The sequence below is a fragment of the Lissotriton vulgaris genome, chromosome 1_2, assembly GCF_964263255.1.
Source record: "Lissotriton vulgaris chromosome 1_2, aLisVul1.2, whole genome shotgun sequence".
Lineage (NCBI taxonomy): Eukaryota > Metazoa > Chordata > Amphibia > Caudata > Salamandridae > Lissotriton > Lissotriton vulgaris.
Genome location: NC_141686.1, coordinates 63,791,665 through 63,814,717, shown reverse-complemented (window position 1 = coordinate 63,814,717; position 23,053 = coordinate 63,791,665). Strand labels below are relative to the sequence as shown.

General features: G+C 43.8%; 1 protein-coding gene across 1 annotated transcript in view; it reads right to left on the bottom strand.

Annotated features, from left to right (window-relative positions):
* LOC147733916 (differentially expressed in FDCP 6 homolog) overlaps positions 1–23,053 on the bottom strand; it is a 276,207-nt gene that overhangs the window by 213,570 nt on the left and 39,584 nt on the right. Inside the window, exon 2 of the mRNA XM_086952810.1 lies at positions 16,460–16,600. Coding sequence (XP_086808936.1) covers positions 16,460–16,600 — 141 coding nt within the window. The remainder of the gene's footprint in view (positions 1–16,459; positions 16,601–23,053) is intronic.

Sequence of the window (23,053 nt, the reverse complement as noted above, 5' to 3'; positions counted from 1 at the left end):
ACCATGTTAAAACGCGATCTTCCAGCTTAAAAGCGAACAAATACTGGCTCTCCTCATCTAAAGGAATCGAAAAGAAAGCCTGGCATAAGTCTATCACGGTGAACCATTCAGCTTGGAACGGTATCTGAAACAATATCACTGATGGATTCGATACCACTGGACAACATGAAACAACGATACTATTAATCTTTCGAAGGTCCTGTACTATTCTGTATTTTCCACTAGGCTTCTGCAAACCCATAATCGGGGAGTTGCATGGACTTCCCACGATCTCCTTCAGTATTCCCTGTTTAATCATGGATTCGATCACAGGCTTTATTCCTGCAATCGTCTCCGGTGTCAAATTATATTGTGGTATTCTCGGATACTCGGCATTGGGTCTTACCATGATCTTTACTGGTTCTACCCCTTTGATCAATCCTATTTCTTCTCCAGTAAAATCCCACACCTCAGCTGACACTGTCTCCTTCAAGTCCTGTGGAAGCTCCTCCACCGTTAGGGTAGGGTATAGTTCCACGCATTCCTGCGAGTTTACAACTTTAAAATCGGCATCTTCATCGTTCGTCTGCATTTCTACTCCTTCAGGTGTGCAATGTATTGTGCAATTCAGTTTACACAACAGATCTCTTCCTAACAGACACACAGGGCTAGAATCACAGATTACAAACTGATGTTCATCACTGTAATTCCCTATCTTCACTGACACTGGTTCTGTCAGAGGATTCGTCATCCTCCTGTTTGCGACTCCTACCACCTGAATCGTCTCTCCCGACATTGGCAGACCCGGGACTACCGCTGATCTCAACGTGGATCGAGTGGCCCCCGTATCCACCAAAAAGGTCGTAGGACATCCAGCTACTTCGGCCTCTACGTATGGTCCTCTCTGATCTACTTCCAGGGCTGCACCTAGAGTACAGTCTTCTTCTCTATTCACTCGCTGCCCTGTAAGAGGATCAACGTAGTAGCATTCTTCTCCTCCTACGAACAATGGCATTTGTCTATAGGTTTTCCCTCCATTTGTAATGCGAGGCGGTTGAGGGAACGGCGCTCGAGGAGTCTGATTCCCCCCTTTGATAAACTTTCCCTTCGGGACTGCTGTTCCCTTTACCATGCTGGGTTGAACCTCATCCTCCTCCTGTTCTAACTCCCCCGTCTCGACATTATAAGGACACTCGCGTCTCCAATGTCCCACCTCGTTACACTGATGGCACCTCGTTGTCTTTTTAAGTGTCGCGATATCTATTCTCGGTCTCGGTCTTTCTTCCTCATCTCTGCTTTGATTATTCTGTTTCTTTACTGGTGTTCCTGTTCCCTGTTGCCGCTGTCCACCCTTTCCAGCTGATTGCATCTGCACCAACATCAGCTTTTCTTTAAGTTTCTTTGCCTTCGAGTCTATTTCGTCGCTACAGTACCTCGCATACCTCAAGATCTCATCTAAAGGTTTATTCTGCCAACAAATCAAATGCTGTTGAATCATCAAGCTTATATCTGGTCTCAATCCTAGAACAAACTTCGACACAAACTGTCCTATGTCTTTGGGATCCATGACATCCAACCCGCTATACTGTTTGAATGCTTTCAGCAATCTCTCGTAGAACTCGTGAACTGTCTCTTTAGGCTCCTGAGTTGTTCGATCTATCTTAACCCAGTCTATGTCTTGCACTGGCACTTTCTCCTTTAACCATGCTATTACTCTCTCGTACTTTTCCATGACTCTATCTGATGGACCATTCGTCCTGGCATCTCTCGGAGGCTCACAAGCGGGCCATTCGACACTAAGCTTGCATGCCGTCCACAAATCTCCGGGTACTACGATATCGAACAAGGTGTTCAAATCGATCCACAGCACCTTAGAGATCTTCACGAACCTCTCTACCTGCTTGTACCACTCCACGGGGTTCTCTCTTAACTTGGGGAAAGAATTAGTAAATGCCGCTAAACCCCCCTACTCCAGGGCACATGGACATAGTTTCCGTTCGCGATTTCTCGCAAAGGGAAAGCTTCCATTCGCATTAGCTCTCCATCTTGGGACTTCGCAAGTGTACTCCTTCTGACGGACCCCCTTTTGGACCATCTTTCCTCCCATCTATCCAGATCCCTCCATATTCTGATACACATGATTAGTTCCCTTATGTGTACTCTTAGCCCAATCGTCCTACGCTCATCTAGATCCTGATCCGTGCAATTTAGCCTATGGTTGGCCTGTAAAGCTTTAGTCCGTGACATGTCTATCATATACCTGTCTGCCAATTCAGATAATTTTTCATGAGCTGCCCTTGCTTTCCGAGTAACATCCTTAGATAAAAACAGTATTTCATCCGGTTCGTACAGCTCTAACCTTTCTATTGCCACTGTGCCGTCAATTATCTCATCCAAGTCTGACTTTAAACTCGTTACATCAAGCCGTCTTGCTTTTATTTCAGCTCTCAGTACATCAGTCCTAGGTTGTTCACTCACACCCCTCTCACCTCCACTATGCGCCCTACGTCTAAGTACAGGTGAGTTATGAGGAGTTCTTCTTCCATCTCTTTGTTCCCACCTCTCTAGATCCCAAGCTTTTCCATCGTCCCTTGGGGTATGGTGGAACGTTAATCCATTCCCCATCACTACATTCCGCCTTTTCGGCTCGGTTTCTCTAGATACAATATAGGATCCTCCGTGCTGTTCTGTATCACTGCAAATCCCTTGCTGTCTAGTGTCGCTCAATAGAATGAAGGGTCCTCCACGGTCCTCCATGTTCCCGCGATCTCGTTCGTGATCACCGGATGCATGGCGAGACGTTTCGCGACTCTCCATATTCCCCTGACTTTGTCCGTGATCACCGGATGCATGGCGAGACGCTTTGCGACTCTCCATATTCCCCTGACTTTGTCCGTGATCACCGGATGCATGGCGAGACGCTTCGCGACTCTCCATATTCCCGTGATTCCAATGTCGCACATTTTTGTCCGGGGCATGGTGAGTGCACTTGAAACTATTTCGGTACTCCTGCGTCTTTCGTTCTCCCTCACTAAGGATGACGCGAGGCACTCCCCCACACCCTGCACTCCTGTCGTCGCACCCTTGCCTATTGCCACTGGCAGTAGGGCAAGTATCTCCTCTGCTTCCTTGACTCCCTCCCTCCCACTCAGGGCTGCTTTCGCCAGCTCCGCAGTGAGAGAGGATCCTGTTATCCTGGTCACTCTATTCTGCTCCTGTTTCTAATCTTTTATTCTGAGTCTCTTCGGCAGCATCCCATTCTCTCAAATATTCCCTTAATTCCTTATAGGATTTCGGTTTCGGTCCCCTCAGATCCATCTGTCCTCTCTGACCCCCTTGTTCTATCCAGGGACCCGTTGCGGAATCTAGTGGGGTACTCCGACTCATTGGTCCTAGCAACTGCCTCTGGGAATTGATCGTATTATTCCTTCCCTCTATCTCTGCCCTTTCTCTGTCCCATCGTGCCTGTTCCTCCTGCTGGACCCCCTCTGGGTTGTAGATTGACACTATAGGGCCTATGGTAACAGGTACTTGTAAAGCGTCGGGCATTTGATACGACCTTGCATGCTGTGTTTCTGGCGCCTTCTGGACCACGAATCTTCCCACTACTCTCTGTTCGGAACTAGATTGAGGTACTTCCTCACCTTTCTTGGCATCCCACTCTGTTACTGGGAGCGATTTATATTCCCCCCATCTAGCTCCGTCCCCTTGCTGTAATGCAGGACTTTCGGCTTCTCTGTTGTACAGAGGTGGTCTATCTGTTAATAGTCTCTCTATCAGATCCTCATCTGGCTCGCTATCCTCATCTTCTTCTAGAGGTTTCTTTTCTCCCGTCGCTTCTAACATTGTGAACAGTTTGTCTGCTTCTATCTTTTGCACCCTCCACTTTTTAGCTTCATCGTCCCATTTAGCATCCTGCACTGCTTTTACCGATCGTCTCACTCTTTCCTGGCGTCTCTTTAAGCTCTTTTCGTGTGCTGCTCTAAACCATGCACTAAGGGCTTCGAACTGTGTTGGCCTCGGTAGAGGTCTTGTTGCTAGCATTACCGCTTTCAGTTGGTTCAATACTTCCAACTTAAACGTCCCGTATCTCGGAAACGTCAGTTCCTTATTCCCTTCTGTTAGCTTATTCCACTCGGAGATCCACAATATCGAGTGTAAGCCTACATTTACTGCCATATGATAAGCTGGTGTGCCTTCTGGTGGAGCTTCTTCTCCGGCATACAAGTTTCTTCTATCTCTCTTTAAGATCGCCCTTAAACGTTTAAAACACTTCATTTTCGATAATCTACGATTTTCCTCTATTCTCTTCCTTATTTACATCCCGATGACAAACCAACCAATCCCTACGCGGCTCTCGCTAATCGGCCTATCCCAGCGCGACTCTACGCTGACCGACCAATCTCAGCGCGGCTCTACGCTGACGTCACTCGTTCTCTCTGCAGCAGTTCCCCTCCTTTCTCAACTCGTCTCACGATCTTGCATGCGTTTTCATTCATACGCTGAAAAATGACTACTTCCGTCCAAGCGATCACTTTTCTCTGACTGTACGGCCACAGTCTAACTGTAATTGTCACCTCAACTGACGAAACGTCTTTCCTCTCACGGTCAGACGATCGCCTTAACTGATAGGTTACTTACACACAGTAAACGTACGACCAGCGTCCGTTACTCATACACTCACTCTTACGCTCCCCCTATCATCGGTCCTACGGGCGATCAATGGTACCTCATGACCCCCTTTACAATGGTGAACAATTACTCTGGGTGTTCGATACACCCGAACCACTTAAGCTCTCTTTGAACTTAAGATTTTATCCGGTTGCGCGCGCTCACAACCTTCCCTCAATCACACTACAGGCATTCAACTCCGCTTGACATTACAACACAAGTGCAACATAAAATACCGCAATCTTACAACGCATGACCCTTATACTCACTCTCGACCGACTCTGCTGCTTTTCTCTCGACGCACCGTCAGCACCTTCTTCGGCAGGGATTCTTCTTCTGGTCGTCGATGACTAGGGACCTTGGGGTAATCTAGACCTGACCTAGGTTGTCTTCCTCAAGAAGAAAACCATCTTTCTCTGCTACCAACTGCGGGGAATGAGATTTTGATACCCTTTTTGATCACTTAGATACTAATCTCATTCATCAATTTGGATCGGTTATTTTCTGTCATTGAGTAAAAGACAAACCCCGCATAGGTTAAATTAACCCCATAAACTGACGCAACTCTGAAGGACCACTTACGACTGATGAAGTTTTAAAAGTTTAATATAAAATCAGAATTAAGTGCATATACAATCCTCTCAGGATAAGATTCAATAAGTATACAGGAATTAGAAGGAACATAAATTCCCTAAAGAACCTCAGTCTACAAAAGAATACAATTAAAGTCAATTCAAGAATCAGCAGATTAAAAAGCATTGACACAATGTGGTTCCGTTGCGTCATCTACAAAAAGAATAAACAAGTTAATTCTGTCCCTACTCTGTACTATGTGACATCCCTACTTCGCAAGTTCCTTACCTAAAAAGGTGTCAGCAATTTGACTTCCAAAGAAGTTCAAACTCTCTTAACCCCTAATGGTAACTTATATCGAGAAGCAGTACCCTCTCTGCCTACCCATCCGCTCTCTAAGGGTCCTCGGCCTACTGCTCTCTTGCGCTCTGTTCTTTCTCTCTGACTTCTCAGGACATCTGCTCAAGTCATCTGCGCTCTGAGCTCTTCGCTATCTTCTCCCCGGGGTACTGTCCCTAAAATACACAATCACAGTATGGGTGGAACGCCCCTTCGACGCCCACCACGTACTTTCCCCATGATGTAATTTCTAGCTCTTTCCATGGCTTCATCTCTTCGCGTCGTCCATTAAGTTGACCCTTCTCCTTAGACGCCATCTTCGTCTTCTTGCTGGTGACTTCATTTGACATTTCATTTGACACTTTCGAAGCAAAAGTCTATCACCTCAGCAGAACTCTACTCTTTACGACTGTATTCGTAACCTTAGTTGGTCCTGTGAACGGTCATCTCTAAACAAGACTCAAATTCCAAGCGTCTCTTATCATGTTTAGGCCATAAACTTCGTCCAGCATTGTCACCTTAAATCTAGCAAGACCTTTGACTCTTGTCTCGCACATTCAGATCAAGGCTATTCACGACTCCTGTGAGCCCACTAAATTACATACAGCGGACTACACTCCTGCGAAATCTTGGTCAGTTAGGTTAAAATCACATATGACTAAACCTTTTCTAACATTCCTACAAAAACCCTTCTACACAGTATAACCTTTAACACACATTTATATATAATCGAATTCAGTAAAGCAATGATTATAAGTGAATACATTCTACATATAACGCAACATTTATATTCTCGTGCTTACATCGTGCTATACATTCTCTGCACATTTCTTCGCTTTATGTTTTCGCCGTTTTCTCCGTTTCATGATTACACACGTCTATTCAGTTTTGCACGTTCTACTATTCTTAAGCGTTACTATACATTTCTACATTAGCCCACTACGTATACGGGCTTTTCAACTCTAATACACTTTATAAAATAGATACATTTCCTATTACTCATGTTACATGGGCTAACTTTATACTACAAGTGTTAACTTCACGTTATAGATTCTACGTTTATGCGATATGCTTGTGAATATGGTTCGGATATACTTTTTTATTCAAATTGCGCTCTCTCAATCCCGACACCGTGCACCCTGCTCCCCATTTCTGGCACTACTGAAATCTGCAATATGGTGGTGCTCCACCCAGCAAACCTCGACTGGCCTGAATTTTAATCCGCCCGGGAGCAGCCTGCTGACGCCTGCACAGCTGTGGAATCGTGACGGGCAGCTGATCTTTCCTGCACTTTGACTAAAGAAAAGCCCAGTCAGTGACTCAGGCCTGGCTTAGTTGCTGCCTGGCCATACTGCACAAACTGTTGCAGAGGACGAATAAAGGTAAGAAACGAGCAGAAAGAAGCAAAATAGAGGCCAGCTTCGAGCAGCAAGAGGCAAAATAAAGATTTGCGATGAGCAGAGAGAGACCAAATAAAAGCCAGCAAAGAGTAGAATGAAGCAAAATAGAGATCTGAAACAAGCAGAAGAGGCAAAATAAAGATCAGACACTAGCAGAAAGAGGCAAAATAGAGAATAGAAACAAGCAGGAAGAGGTTAAATAGAGGTCAGACGAGCAGAAAGAGGCAAAATAGAGTTCAGCAACTAACAGGGATGCAAAATAGAGGTCAGACAAGCAGAAAAAGGCAAAATAGAAATCAGAAACGATCAGAAAGAGGCAAAATAAAAGGTCAGAAGCGAGCAGAAAAAGGTAGACTCACTCAGGCACTCATGCACCCACTCACAGACAAACTCAGACATGTACATCCTCTCACAGACCCAGTCAGACACCCACTTACAGAATCACTCATACTCTCTTGCCTACTCACAGATCTACTCGGAGACTCATGCACCGACTTACAGACCAACTCAGACTCGTGCATCCACTCACAGGCCCACTCATGCACTCATTGACAGACCCACTGAGACACTAATGCAGTCACTAACAAAGGTTACAGTTAGGAAATAACATTAAAAACTGTAGAAATTCACTGAACAAAGGTTACAAGGATGTTAAAGTTAGGATATAAAATTTTAAAAAAACCTTAGAAATTCTGTGGAAAAAGCCAGAGGTTACAGGGACGTTATAGATCGGCTCAAATTTCACCCGCACAAAACCATAGAAATTCAGCAGTTATAGTGACCTGAGCTAACTATACCTTACGCCCCCGCAATGCACTGCTTATTACCTCACATATTACATCACTCATGACATGATCTGTGAATGAGTGGTGTCCTTATTGATTGCCCCTCTAAACGGATTATTTTGTGTCATTTGAGATGGTTTGTGTGCGCCATTCGTATTTTATAATTATGGGTTTTCTTTCTTCTCCTTCATGCTCTCTCATGGTTCTCCGCGATATAGTCCGGTTCATGCACATGTCGAGTAACCCCATAATGGGCAGAATAATATATTTTTGCAATGTTCCACATTAATGCACCATAAAATCTATTATTGATATAATGACATGAGCCCATTCAGGGCGATAGGACTATAGAACATCTAGGATATTAAAATCGTAGACTGATGGAGACAGTGCTTTAAACTATACTATGGATGATTAATAGTATATACCACAGTAATATTGTACAAAGAGTTTTTGCATTGCTGTTAAATACCTTTAGTAATGAATGAGGTGAATTGAGACATGTTCCAAGTTGACGGATCTTGCAATTTTCGTCCAGAGGCACACATGTTAGTCCTTTGCTTATGAGAATGCATTCCAGGAAACTAATCCTTTGGAATGTATATAATGACTTGTTCAAATGGCACCCGCCAATATTGAGAAGGACGTTTGCGGAAACGAGCGTGTTTGCACATTTTATCCAATAAAATCTGGATAATCTTCTCCCTTGAGCGTTGGCCATTCATCAAGATATAAATAAATAAATAAAACAAATTTCGTTGCGCGCACTGCATCCCCAAATGCGATTCAGTGCACGCAACAAAATTAATTTTATTCATTTACTGTTTACTTACCTGTAATCCTCCGTAATCCATAAATTACTACCCCCCACCCTGCCCCTCCTCCTCCCCACGTCACTGCCCGGCAGCTTTTCCCACCACTGACCGCTACTGCTCTATACTACTTATTTAAAGTGGTTGTAGTTAGCCCTGGTGTGAATGTCATGTTGACCCAGATGGGTGTGTTGTGGAAAGGGAAGCTTGTTAATCCATGTGTGATAGCAATGGAGTCCCATATTGTTAAAGTCCTGTGGAGTGGTGTGCTAGAATAAGTAGTTACTGGTCGTCTATGTTTCAGAAGCTTCTATGCCCCCTATAGTTCTACCTATAAAAGTATATTCCATGTGTACCCAAACCTTATCCATCCCCAACAGAGTGGAACTGAATGACATTCAAAGTTGAGATTCCTAGTAGTGTAATTGAAAGTCTGGTAGACACATTCCACCCTATAATTCAGGACTCTGCAAAAGTTTGAGGAGGACTCAGCTATGTTCCACTCCAGGTGAATATCGCTATGGATTGCAGTAGGGCCTCCAGGAAATTCAGTCCAACTGTAGTTGGTAAAGCTTAAACACATAACAGCACCCTAGGGAGAATGTTAATCTTTAAGGAACCAAGTGAGCAAAAGCAGGACCTTTAGCAAAGATTGTTAATTGTTGTCATCAGGCCTGGTACTTAGCTTGGCAAAGGCTTTCTCTGCTTTCCAAGTGATTTTGATTCCCAAGTATTTTATCTGCCTTGTAACTTTAAGGGCAAAAACAACAGATGCTGGACAGAATGGAGAACAAAGTCATACATTCACCCCAGTACAGAGACCTGGGCCTAAATCCATCGTTTTTTTGCTCACCATGCCATTCCAGTTTGAACCTAGCCAAATGCAAATCAGTCTTGACCCTGTGCCCCATGGCAACAGTCCAGCCCGAACTGCCAAGCCAGGTCCTCCCTGGAATGGCAACAAGCATCCTAGAACCGGTTTCGGGCTTTCAGCCCTCATCAGCCAGGATAGCTTGATTCCAGTGGCATGGAGAGCACGTGGCTCACGTCTGAGCATACCCGTCCCACTCGGGGTGACAAAATGCAAACTTTAAGGGAGCATCTCCTTTTAGCTCAAGGTCATGTTTACAATTTCAGGCTCTGACAATGCAGCTGAATACACGATAACTATATTTAGTAGTGCTAGGTAAAGAACCAATGCTGGTTGAGAGGATTTTGGGCAAGCATTTCAAGATAAGAACATCTTCAGAGCACAACATGATCGTGGGTTCCTCACCTTCAAAAGTTATGCCTCTGATATCTGTGTTTTGCCTTACCTATCAGCTGTGTAATTATAAGGGCAAATAAATGAGAGGGGCAGCCCTGATCGAACTCACTGGTGTTGGGTCTTTCTGAGATATGCACTTTAAGAATGATTCATGCAGCTGAAGAACTATTTTTTACCATAATCTTCGCTATATCTTTGGGCCAAAACCTACCTACTTCTAAAGTCATTTGTAAAAACGTCCAGTCCACCCAGCCAAATGCCATCTTGGTCTCTAAAGACCCCAGCATGGCAGGCACTGGCATTTTATATGTTTACCCGACTAGATCTATCACTCTTCTGATGTTGTCATGTGTTTGTCGCCCCTGAATAAAACCTGACGGTCTAGGTGAACAAGGCCTGGTAAAATCTGTTTAATTTTCATGGCGAGGACTTTAGAGTATGAATCCACATCAGTATCGAAGAGGGCTACTGTCTGGAAGAAGAGAAGCGTTTGGGATCCTTTTCTAGGTTTAGAATGACCAATGTCAGCATCTCTCATAGAAGTGGCGGCAGTGCTTGCCCAGTGCTTAGCCATATAAGACTACTTATTTTGGGTTTAGGTAGGAGATGAGCATTTTGTAAAACTGCCTGTGAACCATGAGTGTCAGACACTTGTGAAATACTATTCAGATTGCTTGCCAAGATGCTCTCCACAGCATTCATTGGCATTTTCCAATGTTTCAGATTGGCTTTTGGATAATCTTGGTAACTCAACTTGTGAAATGTATTGCTTCAGTTGGTCCTTGGAATAAGCCTCTGTTAAACACAATGCTTGATCGAACTGTTTAAATTCCTGCTTGCTTCTTCTTTTCCCCAGTTAGTGATTTGTCTGACATTGATATATATATTTACTAATATAGATCCCCTCCATTTTCTGTCGTAGCTGACATGCTAACCGGGTTCCTACTTTATTATAATAGTCATGGAAACACTGCTTGCGGTATAAGAGTAATTTCAGCTTTATTAGTAATTATCATTTTCAACTGACCCCAATGACATTTCTGAGTCTTGTGAGTGAGGGGGCTTCTTTATACCTCTTCTCGGTTCTGCTTCTATTAGTTCTTATTATAGTTTCTGAGTTTCCAAGTGTCTCAATCCAAGTATTTCCACCACAGCAGCAACAAGTTTATCAGGCACAACTGCCTTGAAGTCATCTGATACTATGAGAGGTGAAGCCGCGCCATTGTCACTAAGCAAGAACTATTCTCCTATAGGATTGTGAATTTCTGCCTATGTATTGAATCTCTCAGAATTCAAGCTCTATTTAATAAACTTATTGTTTTGGTAGCCTATATCTAGAATCAGACACAGGGGCATGGCCTGACGTGATGGGGTCTATGTCAGTGACTAGCAGGCTAGCTTGTTAAAGAGTACACTATAATCTAGTCCTGAAACTGAATGGTGACTATAGAAAGCCAGAAGTTTCCCTCCATTATTATATTCCCAACTTCAACATCTATTTTAATACTGGGTCTATTAACAAGCATTAGCAAAGCCAATAGGCTTTTCAATTGCGAGAAACTGGCCTGCTCAATGCTTGTTGATAGTGGCATGAGCACTCATGGCTGTACATTTTGGGATGGGTTAAACCAAACCCAAGCAAGAGTGCGTCTTGTTGCATGCTTGCACATGCATCATGATGCATGGATGCCATTTTTTATTTACTGTTTAAACAAAGGGACAGCCATGTTAGAATGGTAAATTAAAGTGTAGGGAAAAAAAGAAATAAGGGGGTGAGAAGTGCAAAACTATAGCTCAGGGGTTTGCCGGCTTTCTGCAGTGGCCGTATCCTCATAATAATGAATAAATAAATCTTAATAAATGTTCTCCCATTAGAGTGCTATTCATTGCCTGGTAAGAACGCTTAGATAAATATGCCACCAGTAGGGTAAATAACAATTCTGTATTTTTTATGATCAAATGTAATTGTATGTATTTTTTGTCTTTTGTCGCTTTTATGGTTGTATTATGCAAACCGAATAAAGCTTTCTGAACTGAACTGAATAAATAAATCAAATGAAACAGTACCAACAGGATGGTGAGCAGGATGGTAAGCATTGGATACAGGGTGAATAAGACAGCACATGGGCTGGTGGGAGGTGAATAAAGGGAGAAAAAGGTGGAAGAACAAGAAACCACATGCACTACCATGGAATGCTGAATGGCGGAAAAAAAGTTGTCTGAAGCATGCCCTGGAAGTACTTAACTAATCCAAAGAGAACACAGCGAGACCTAAATAAAAATAGGCGACAAAAAATCAAAGATTAGGTAGCAAAGCCCTGGAATCAGAATATAACCGAGTTAGACAATGAAGTTATCCAATAATGAGCAAGGGGCTGTTCTAAAATCCATTCATGTTGTGAGTGATTTACTCCATTACAGTAAGTCATTGTAGCCCCTCTTCCTGTCACCATTTTAGTCATGTGCGGTGTGTTCGGATGTTGTTTCTAGTAATCTACAGCGTAGTAGGGAAGCATCACAGCAGGAAGGGGGCAGAACTTGAATTGGTGACATATATTTGGTATATCTGATGGCTGTAGTTGTGCAGCATGGACACTGTGCATTAAACCATTCTGTACTGTAAGTAAGTTCTACTATCAAACTCAAAAGCTAAATCTTTGCACATTAACCCCTTCGATGCGGATGACAAAGCCAGCTCGTCATGGGCGTTACCTGCGCTGTGCGCATGACGAGCTGGCTTTGTCACAAAAGCCGCGATTTTTAAATTTCAGCGCGCAGCGGGAAAACCCGCTAGCGCGCATGCGGTTAAAAAGTGCACCACAATCAAAACATCTGAAGATGGACCACAGGGAAACAAGTCACCTTTCTTGAGGTAGCGAGAAGTTGTCATCCATTTATAGTGGCTGTAATGAAGGCTAAATATTTAAACACTGCTGTATTTTCATCAAAGAGATGTTTCTCTTCAAAGAAACACTGGAGTGCAGGGACCAATTGCGAGGCTGCCCTGTTGAGGCGAGAGAGAAGGCAAGCGAGCGAGGGGGAGAGGAGCAAAGTGAGGGGAAGCACAATATGGGGGCGAGCAAGAACATACATACACTCCTGTGTAGTGTATAAAAGAAAAATAACATTGAATTCTCTGAATGCAGCAACATTACCAACCGAAGGATACAGGTCAACCAATCGCAATACTCTGAGAGCAAAATGTTCCTGGGTGGGACAAACAAGAATAGAGAAGAAAACCACCAAATCAAGAGGAGAAGAGTCTGAACGCAAACAAAGCAATCTAATCATGAGCAGCGGGCTGACCTAAATCCAACTATGTACAGAAACAGCGAAAGCAGTCTGTAGCAGAGACCGAAAATAGGGCACTGTCCGGTGTTTGGGGAGTACATGGTGTAGTGTTTTTTCGGGAGGACTCCTCCTAATGTTAAATATCTTTAATCTTCGTCTCACAGTATTAAGGACCTGTTAGAGCCGTGATATACAATGATTATTTTGTGCCGCCGGAGGAGTGATTTGAGATTGGAAACCGCATATGTATCAGCCTTAAATGATCATGGCAAGTAAGAGGTGTCTCCTGTAGGTAAAGAGCTCCAGGGCCCTATACTTTAAGATATTTATAAATTAGCAGTAATGTTGCTGGTGATTTCACTGAAAAGAGCTTAACCATTCTATTTAGGTTGAATTTAACCTCTCAAGGGTTACTCTTTGTCTGTTCTTGAGTCATTAAAGTATTTCCTAGGAATGGGTAGGCATGTATGCGACATGACCATCTCGGATATGACAGATTTGTTGAGCCATCTACTCACTTTCTTTTACCGTGCATCTTCATCCCTTTTGGTTTCTCCCATAATCAATAAAACTAACAACCACAATAACCACCGTATCAGGGGAAACAACCTTTACAACGCAGTCATTACATCGCACTACCTTTACAACGCAGTCATTACAACGCACCATCCTTTACATAGCATGCCATTACAACGCAGCCATTATATCGCATGTCTCTACAACGCAGGTCATTACAACGCAAGTCACAACAAAGCATGTCATTACAACGCAATATAAGGTAAGTAATGGGAAATAGTAATTTTTATCCCTCTCCTATCCAACACTTACCGTTCTGTTGCACTCATTGGAGTGCGAATAGTAATTTTTACCCCTACACTAGCCAACACTTACCCTACTGTTGCCCTCACTGGAGTGGGAATAGTAATTGTAACCCCTCCTCTATCCAACACTTACCTTACAGTTGCCCTAAAAGTAATATGCAATGTAATAGTATGCTTTGTAATAGTATGCATTGTAATGGAATGCTTTGCAAATGTAGTTTCAAAAATGCGATGTAAAAACATGTGTTGTAATGGGTGGTGCGATGTAAAAACTGCATTGTAAAGGCATGCGTTGTAAATGTTTGTGCTGTATCATCAAACATCCACCCTACCAACCCCCCTCTCTCCAAGTGGGCAAACACCCTTGTAAGGGGACAATAAATCCCCACATTAGTCAACATGCCTTTAACGAGTATCCCTCAAGTCTCCCACCCCTAGACTACCTGCGGAGCAACAGATGCTCGATATAAAATGTATTGTTCTATGCTTAAGAGGTCCCAAAAAAGTTTGCTGAATAGGACATCACAAAAGTTTTAGTGCCCTGAATTTATTTTATTTGTAATAGGATGCAACATATAATTTCCTAACATGAATGTGCTAGGTGCTCAAAGAATTTCATGCAATATGGCATCGGGCAATACATGGTGATCACATTAAAAACCATAAAAATGGCAGAGAGAAAACAGATCAGGGGATCAAATACAAGAATGTTAGTCCTAATTGTTTTAGCAAAGTCCAATCCCCAAGGAGTCAGTCAATGAGATTCTCTCAATCAATCACAGGTCATCATCAGGACAAGTACGATGGAAGCTGACCAGAGACAATTCAGATTGCGGATAGACATCCTGAGGACACGTATAACTCCAAGACGAACCAATCTAATCCTCAAAATGAATCAGCATAATTCAGGGTAGCCACCAAGTCAAGGAAGTATAAATACTAGGGAAAGAGTAAAAATCCAATTGCAAATAATCATCGATCATCCGGAGTTACTCATGATTTTGATGTCCCCAGCAGAATAAGTTAACAAATTTGTGGTACAAAAAAAAACAAACAGGAGAAGATTCTCCAAAGTACTTATACGAAAAAGGATCGGAACTACTGCATCCGACCTGCAGTTTTGCACTACGACTTTGACTCAGCCTATTCTGCGGACTCCTCATACACTGAAATCTGGCGTAATACAGGAGGCTCTATAATTATTTGTATTCAGATCTCTCCATTTCTACCGAGTAGTTATCCTCTCCTGCCTTAGTGGCTACCCTGAATTATGCAGATTTGTTGGAAGGTTTAAATCAGTTCTCCTTGGAGTTATACATGACTCTGGATGTCTATCAGCAATATGACTTGTCTCTGCTCTGCTTTCATCGTTCCTGTCAGGAATCCAGGGATGTCATTCAACAATTTTCTGAAGCTGTTGATCTACTTAGTCTGGCATGTGTCCCAGCTTTAACTGCTGCTACTTTGAAGCCTCATATTTTGATCATAGGTAGTCAAAGAAACTCTGAAAACTGTCTCCATTTTGGGGAGCACCGAGACCATTGGCACTGAGCATTTCCCTGCCAAGTGTTAAGGTTTATCTTTGGCCTCTAGTCCAGACTTTCCTCATCATGTGGTTACCATGGTTGTCTTCAGGTGTAGCCAGAAAGGAATGGCGGAGTGGCCTGTGTATTCCACTCCCCTTCTTTGGGGGCGTAACACAGGCCCCTGCAGCCCCCGCGGTGCGGGGGGGCCCTCACCCTCCAGGGGGCCCCGCCAGCACCGCACTTCTGCTGGGGAGCTCTTGAGTGAGTCCGGAGGGGGCCCCTTCACGTACACTGCAGGGGGGCCCCCTCAAGGTTTGTTACGCCACTGCCCTTCTTACTCCATCACAGGGTCTCATCCAAGTATTCCAAGAAACAGAAATCGCCTGTTCTGGGGGACATTGCCCATTACATTCCTAAATTCGATCTTCTAAAGTGGAAAACTACCAAGTTCTCCAGAGGCCTCTCCAACAGTGTGTCCCAGTTCCATCCCACATCTTTCCTTCTGCATCATCCAATGGGTCATGCCCACTTCTCATCTCAGGACACAGGTGCTATCTTGGTTTGCGGAGCTCACAGTACACTTAACAAAAATATCTGCATTCAGTGCTATTTGCTAGTTTGCCTGCGACAACGAGACCAAAATACAGCAGTGCATAAAAGTACCAAGAATACGGTTGCCATCATATAATTAGAAAAATTACGTTTGACAAAGACGTTCAAAGAAAGTGTACTAGTGCAAATCCCTGTATTATATGGTATATGTCTACATTTTTGATCAGTACATGTTTATTTCTGGATCCATAATCGAAGAAGGATTTAATTGAGATACTTGCAAATACACAAAATGTAATCTCTTGCAACTCAGCAGTACACAACCCTTAAAAATAAAGCACCATCTAAGAGGAGATCACTAAACCGAACATGAAATGAAGCAGTGTGGAAAGAAGATTAACTAAATCATTAGGCACTCTTATTTTCTGAAACAAGCGTCTTACCTTATCAAGGATGTACGAGTTAAGATAAACCATGTATCCCTGGGAGGAGACAGGACTAGTCTCATCATCTCTGAAATGGTCATCTAAGATTTTTGGGTCGATGGGGATGTTCAATACTGTGTATAAGTTGTGGGACAGCACCTGGTAAGTGAAATAAAAAAAATAACTTGGTTATTGATTTTGTATAGCGATAATCTTTATACACTTTGTTTGAATGGTATGTAGACTATCAAGACCTTAAGATATGTGTACATGAAAGAATGGGTGAATTAATTCCACCTTTCCATTTTTCATACAGGCCACAGTATTTGTAGAATATGGAGCTCAATTAAAAAGGCCCCTGTAACTGGTAAGCCTTCTTAAGGGGAACAATGCAAGTAGACCAAGGCAAACCAGATTTGGGGCACTTGTTTGATGTTTCTCATATTCATAGTGGTCATCCTACATTAGTTGCCAACCTACACTTTTCTTTCCGATGAAGAAGTGTAAGCTCTTTTTCAAAAATTGAAAGCATGGGCATATGTTAAAGGGAATGTAAAAAGCTGAGCACATTTTGGAGTCCCATCTAAAAGTTATGGCTATGGAGATATACCATTGCCAATTTTACAGTGCTGCAAGGTCGAATGATCACAAAGGGCACCGTGAGCCGTACTATTAGAGGTGAATCGTGAGGACATGGGGAGGAGATTCTGCGCATTGGCTTGGAAACAGAAAACAAAATTGGTGACAGTCCAAGAGTTATCTTGCACCCCCAGAAGCTGTGAAAATGCTGGAGTCCCTAATGGGATCCTGAGCCTTTGCAGACTTACTATCAGAAATCCTCTGGCCATCCTAGAGAACTGGTGAACAGGATATGCTTGGTCCAGGCTCTAAAGGTGGACGGGAGACTTGAGTGCCCATAGGAGATGCTACTCAGAATTACTGGAAAATGGAGGTGTAAATATATAAAAGATTTTCCTGTCCCTAAAAGCTGTTGAAATGTGGAGCACGTTTTTTTAACTATGCCTTGCTTTCTGTCCTTTCATCTAGAAAAAACGTTTCCCAATTCAAAAGTCTCAAAACTCTTCCTATTTTTGACATTGCCTGACCAGAAACCAATTTGGCATCTACATGTGCCATGCTCAACTGATTATTTAAACTGCCTGGACACAATTAAAAATTTTGAAAAATAATTAGGTATATTTCTGAAGAAACGTGGCATGACCACCTTGGAAGAGTGACCATATCTGGTCCAAATAAAAGCAGGATTCATACTTATACCTTTTTGATGCTATTAAAAAGGACTACATTTAATTTCTTTAAGGATTCCAATTATAGCAAAGCCAGCCTCAAACATATGTTTATCGTCAGGTGACTGATGCTTTCTAGATACATATGTCTTAAAGACTTTTGAACCTAAACCACAAAAATTGTCCTGAGTAATACTTCTTAGTGGCTTTTCTTCTTGCCAGTTTTTAAATATTTACCTCCTGCAGAATGTTTGTAAATATGATGGCTTTGCAGCTTCTACCACCTTTTCTGGTCAATCTATAACCACTCCACAGCTTGTTCACCAATCTACCTAGAGAAAGGTTTGCATTTTACATTCTCATGTGTAGGGGTGTTTAGCGTGTAGTGTTCTCTTAAAGTACTCAATGATTTTAGGAAGCTAATTTAACGGTGATACATAGGTTTGCTACTCTTCCTTTATTGGATTGGCCATCCATACAGGACTCAAGGATGCCCCTGTGTTAGGTTAGGGGTGTGGAGAACGTATTAAGGGATGGAGGGTTGAGGTTCCCTTCTCTAATCAGACCTGACTGGAGCACAGAGCTTGCAGCAGAACCCTTTCTAATTGGAATGCACATGATCTGCTGCTGTGGAAAAGCAATGCTTTTGTGTACTGTGCCTGGATCTGAAATACTGGAATATTCTATGGATTTCTCTTCAGCTGGGAGGAGGGATCAATTGAAGAAAAATGATCACTGCGAGACGTGGTGATTTGAATGCCACAAATTGGAATCCTGACATTCTGCTTTGCTTGCTAAACCGAGTATAATTAAATCAAGTAATAGTAACAACCTATCTAACAGCACTAAGAAATGAAGCTTTGCATAAATGCAAGATATTATAACTTTTTTTTAAACATTAACTTTTAGCTAATTTATTTGGACAATTGTGTCACAAAAAGAATGGTTCTGTTCCATTTTGTAATGAAAATTAAGAGAGCACACTACTATAACCTCCTTGTGTGAATAACATTATTCAACTATGCTCCCTTGCTCACAGCAATATGAAGCTGGTTTTACTTGATATTAAAACATTTTTAGGACAACTTCTAGGTCACGGTCTAGCTGAGCCCATCTCTCCCACGCAGTGCCAGGCTTAGCTCATCAATCCATAGGCAATGCTATGTTGCAGGTTGGTTGATATAGTGCAGTGCATATTGGGGAACTTTAGAAGGAGTTTTAGTTTGCTCTCTGGGCATCAAGCGCCCAGTATCTATGACAAATGATTATATTTATACAAATGTGCTAGCGTCACAGAAGCGGTCAAAAGAGAATACCAATGGGACAATCATATGAAGAGTGGCGTACATGCAACACTATGTTCCTCCCCAGTATAAAGACACCATCGTGAAATTGAAAAATATCAACAGCCAAACAGGACTTCAACATTCGGTAGTAACTTGGGCCCCTTAGGTTTATTTCTTAAAATCCTGGTACTTTTAAGAAGCTGAAAGGTGATACTGCATGCTAGGTTTAGTATGGGTTGAATGATCAAGAGCAGATGCCAAAGAGAGGTGTGTGGTCGAACAAACACTCAGAGATTCCATGGGGTCAGAACAGTGAGTTCCATTGACGGTGTCATTGAAGATGAGAAGCAAGGTTCAGGCACATTTTCCTCAGGAGAACCAGGATGGGACTGCAACTTAGGTAACTCATCTTGACCCAGGGAGACAGGTTCTTTTTGTGTGAATTCATCTTGACAGTCTTTCAGATGACACAAGACAGGTCAATGGAAACTTTTGAAAATTTGAGATATATCTGGTGACATAGTCATCATCATCCACATCCACATCATGGGCGTTACCAACGTTTGTTTTACATCTAACATGGCACATGGATAAGATTTGTAGAGTAGTCAAAATGTTCTCATAGGTTGCATGTTCCACTAAAGCACTTGATCACCTACATTGATATGTGGATACAGGTTCAACAACTGGACCTTGTGCGCAAATTGTTATTTTGCACTTGTCCTAAAATGGCTTCCTTGTCAGGTTGACTGGCAACCCGAGAACCCAGGTGGGGTGATGTGGGATTGTATTGGTGACCCCCGTAGAACCGGCCACAGAGGAAGACCACAGCTCCCATCTCACCACCGGCCAGAGGAGGGGTAGCAACGTTATGTTTGCCACAGGAGAACCATAAACTCACAGGAGGCATCCCGCAGCGCGGGACCCCCATACCACACCAGCCACCGTGGGAGAATACAACTCCCATCTTACCAAAGGTCAGAGGAGCTGCAATGTTGTGTTCTGGCGCAGGAGCACCATAAAATGATTTGAGGTGTCCCGCAGCACAGGCCATGCCTAGGCGAAGCCCAGGCAAAGGGCAGGCCAGTCCACGCCGGGAAGAGGCTGGGCTGGGCCAACCCCCTTGGTTTCTGTTTTCTTGGGCCAACTGGACAGACCGTGAGGAAGGCATCTCGATACAACAGATAGCAGGTACTACTAGTCCACTAAACCAGAAGGAATAGTCTAGTCCGTCTGACAGGAGTCGCCTCTGCAAGGCTCAGGTGATGCTCTTTTCTGTTAACTGAGTCACTTGGTCACATGACCACGGGGTGGGTAATTGGAAGGCTAAAGGTAGCTCAAATGGAGCCATTAAGCAAGTTAAATGGCCTGTGCCGAGTGCAGCAGAAAACTGTGTGGCGGATGACAGACACTTTAATAGAAGAAGTAGAAAGCTCACTCATTAGCCACAATAAGCAATCAAAAGCAGACCAGAAACTAGAAGACGGGAGTATTTTTGAATTTACTGGGCAAGATCAAAAGGTTTTTCTACAAGGAAGGCAGAGGCTAGGGAATGGCTAACAACAAGAACGAATGGTATGAGGAGTCTTGGAAGGAAGCCAGACAAGCGCTGACGCAGGTCATTAAAACTGGTCCAAGAAGTACAGTAGCCATAAAAAGAAAGGTTTACAAACAAGTCAAACCTGAGGCAAAAAGGAACTGGCCCAAAGGCTTCTGGAGAGATCTTCTTGCTGCAGCTCAAGCCAAAAACAGTAAAGGAATTCTGGCATTTGATATCTAAAGGTTCGAAAGACCCAGTTGTGGAGGAAAACGTCCACATAAAGCCACATACCAGGGTAAATCACTTTGGCCAACTTTAAGCAGCCCCATAGGATATAGGTCCAGGGACCACTGAGACCCTAGTCAGTCCTTCTCCAAACGGACGTAGAAAGGGGAACAGATCATCTTAATTTTACGTAGGAAAAAACTCTAGGAGTGATTGTTAGTCTCAAACGGGGTAAAGCACCAGGTCTTGATAGAATCCCGGGTGACTTATACCTTTCAGAAACTGAAATCTGGGGCTTGATTTTAAACCACTGCTTCAATGCCATCCTAAAAGTAGCAGAAATACCAGACTCTGGGCCAAGAGCTGAGGTAGTGCCCATATTTAAACAAGCATTTGCAATGCAATAGGTCTCGCATTAGGAAAGTTTGAGCTATTGGTATTGTAAATGACAATTTTTTTTATTTATGTTTGGTTTTGAAAATAGCTAAATTAATAGCTTTGTCATTTACAATGCCAATAGGTATAACTTTCGCAAATGTGACACCAGTCTGTAGAATTTGGCTTAACAGACAACTGCGTTGGGTCTGACAATTGTAGTCTAGAGGTCTGTGGATGGCGGTGCAGAAATTCTGGCTGGTAAGGTCTGTGGATGGTGGTCCAGTCTTCCTGCTGTGAGGGGGTCTGTGGGTGGTATTGTAGGACATGTTTATGGGTGCGGTCTGTGGAGGATGGTGTAAGATGTCTGGGTGTGTCGGTCTGTGGATGATGGTGCAGAGTTCCTGGATGTGGGGGTTAGGCAGGACTGTGCATAGTGATGGGCAGCTGGTTGGGTGCAGTCTGTAGAAGTTGGCTTAACAGCCGACTGCGTTGGGTTTGTCAATGATAGTCTGGAGGTCTGTGGATGGCGGTGCAGAAATCCTGCCTGGGAAGGTTTGTGGATGGTGGTCCAGTCTTCCTGGCTGTTAGGTCTGTGGATGGTATTGTAGGGACTGGTGGTCTAGAGGTGTGTTGGTTGTGATGCAGAAACTGTGGCTGGGGAGGTCTGTGGATGGTATTGTAGGGACTGTTGGTCTAGAGGTCGGTGGATGGTGGTGCAGAAATCCTTGCAGGGGAGGTTAATGGCTGTTGATGCAGGAGCCCCCGCTATGGGGAGGTGCAGCTGGTCTTACTCCAGCTGTGTGCACTCTCCCCCGTCCCTGCTCTTGAGTCTCTGCTACAGCCTCGGCTCCCGTCTGCTCTCACCGAGGGGTGTTTAACGAGAGCTCTGGAGGCGACTCTTGCTGTGTGTTCTGCGAGAGTCACAGAGCTCTTCAGAGCAGTAATTACAACAGAGCGGGAGGGGTGTGTGTGAAGAGAGGGAGTGAGGGGCGAAGGGGGGGGGGGTCCGGAGACTTAAAGAGGGGGGAGGGAGCCAGAGAAAGAGGGAATGAGCAAGTGTATACACTGAAGTAGAGCACACTGCTCGTCCCTCGCGGCGCTATACTGGTGAGCATGAAACATGGAGGAACTTTAAGGCAACGAAAGATGGGTTGAGATAAAGAGAGAATGCAGAAGGAACAACCGAGACAATAATAGAGAGAGCGGACAAGAGAAAATAACCAGTTGGTCACCCTAACTGTTGAGCAATGCCCTCTCTTTCCCTTCCAACAGCTCTTTATCAGTACACAGGAGGCCACTGAGGGTTGAATGGATCAAGACAGCCATGTCTCTGGGGGGGTCGAAGGGAGCGTTAAATCGAGTTCCCAACCCTCTTTTTAGTGAATCAACGTCAATGTCTAAACGATAACTTCAGGGGATTTACTTCTAGGGACCTTTAGTGAGTAGGGGGGTCAAAGAGGGGCAAGCATGTTCGTAGGTAGATCAATGAGAAGTAGAAGATAAACAGGATACAGGAAGTCGCTTATAAATAAATCTAACAGCGAAAACTCCCCGCACCATATACAACATTGCTTACCTGCTCTGACGCATTTCTGGATAAATCTTTTCCGTTTTTTATGGTTATCCACAGATGGATATTTGGTAATAGAGATGTAATGGGATCAAGTGGAACATCTCCTGCCCTTGTAGTGATAGGGAAGGTGCCGCCGTGCTGCCCGCGGCGACCCGGAAGTCCCGCCTCCCGAGGTCCGTGAAAAGGCATGCGGGGTAGCCCGGGTCCCCAGGAGGGGGCCGGGGAGAAGGAGGAGTGTGGTGCCTGTTGCGGGGCTCCTCTGACCTGAGGGAGCCCCGATTCAGAAGAGGAGACGCGCCGCGCCGTGAGGAGCCCCGGCGGAAGAGCGCAGTCAGTGAGTGGGGCCCAGGGCTGATGTGAAGT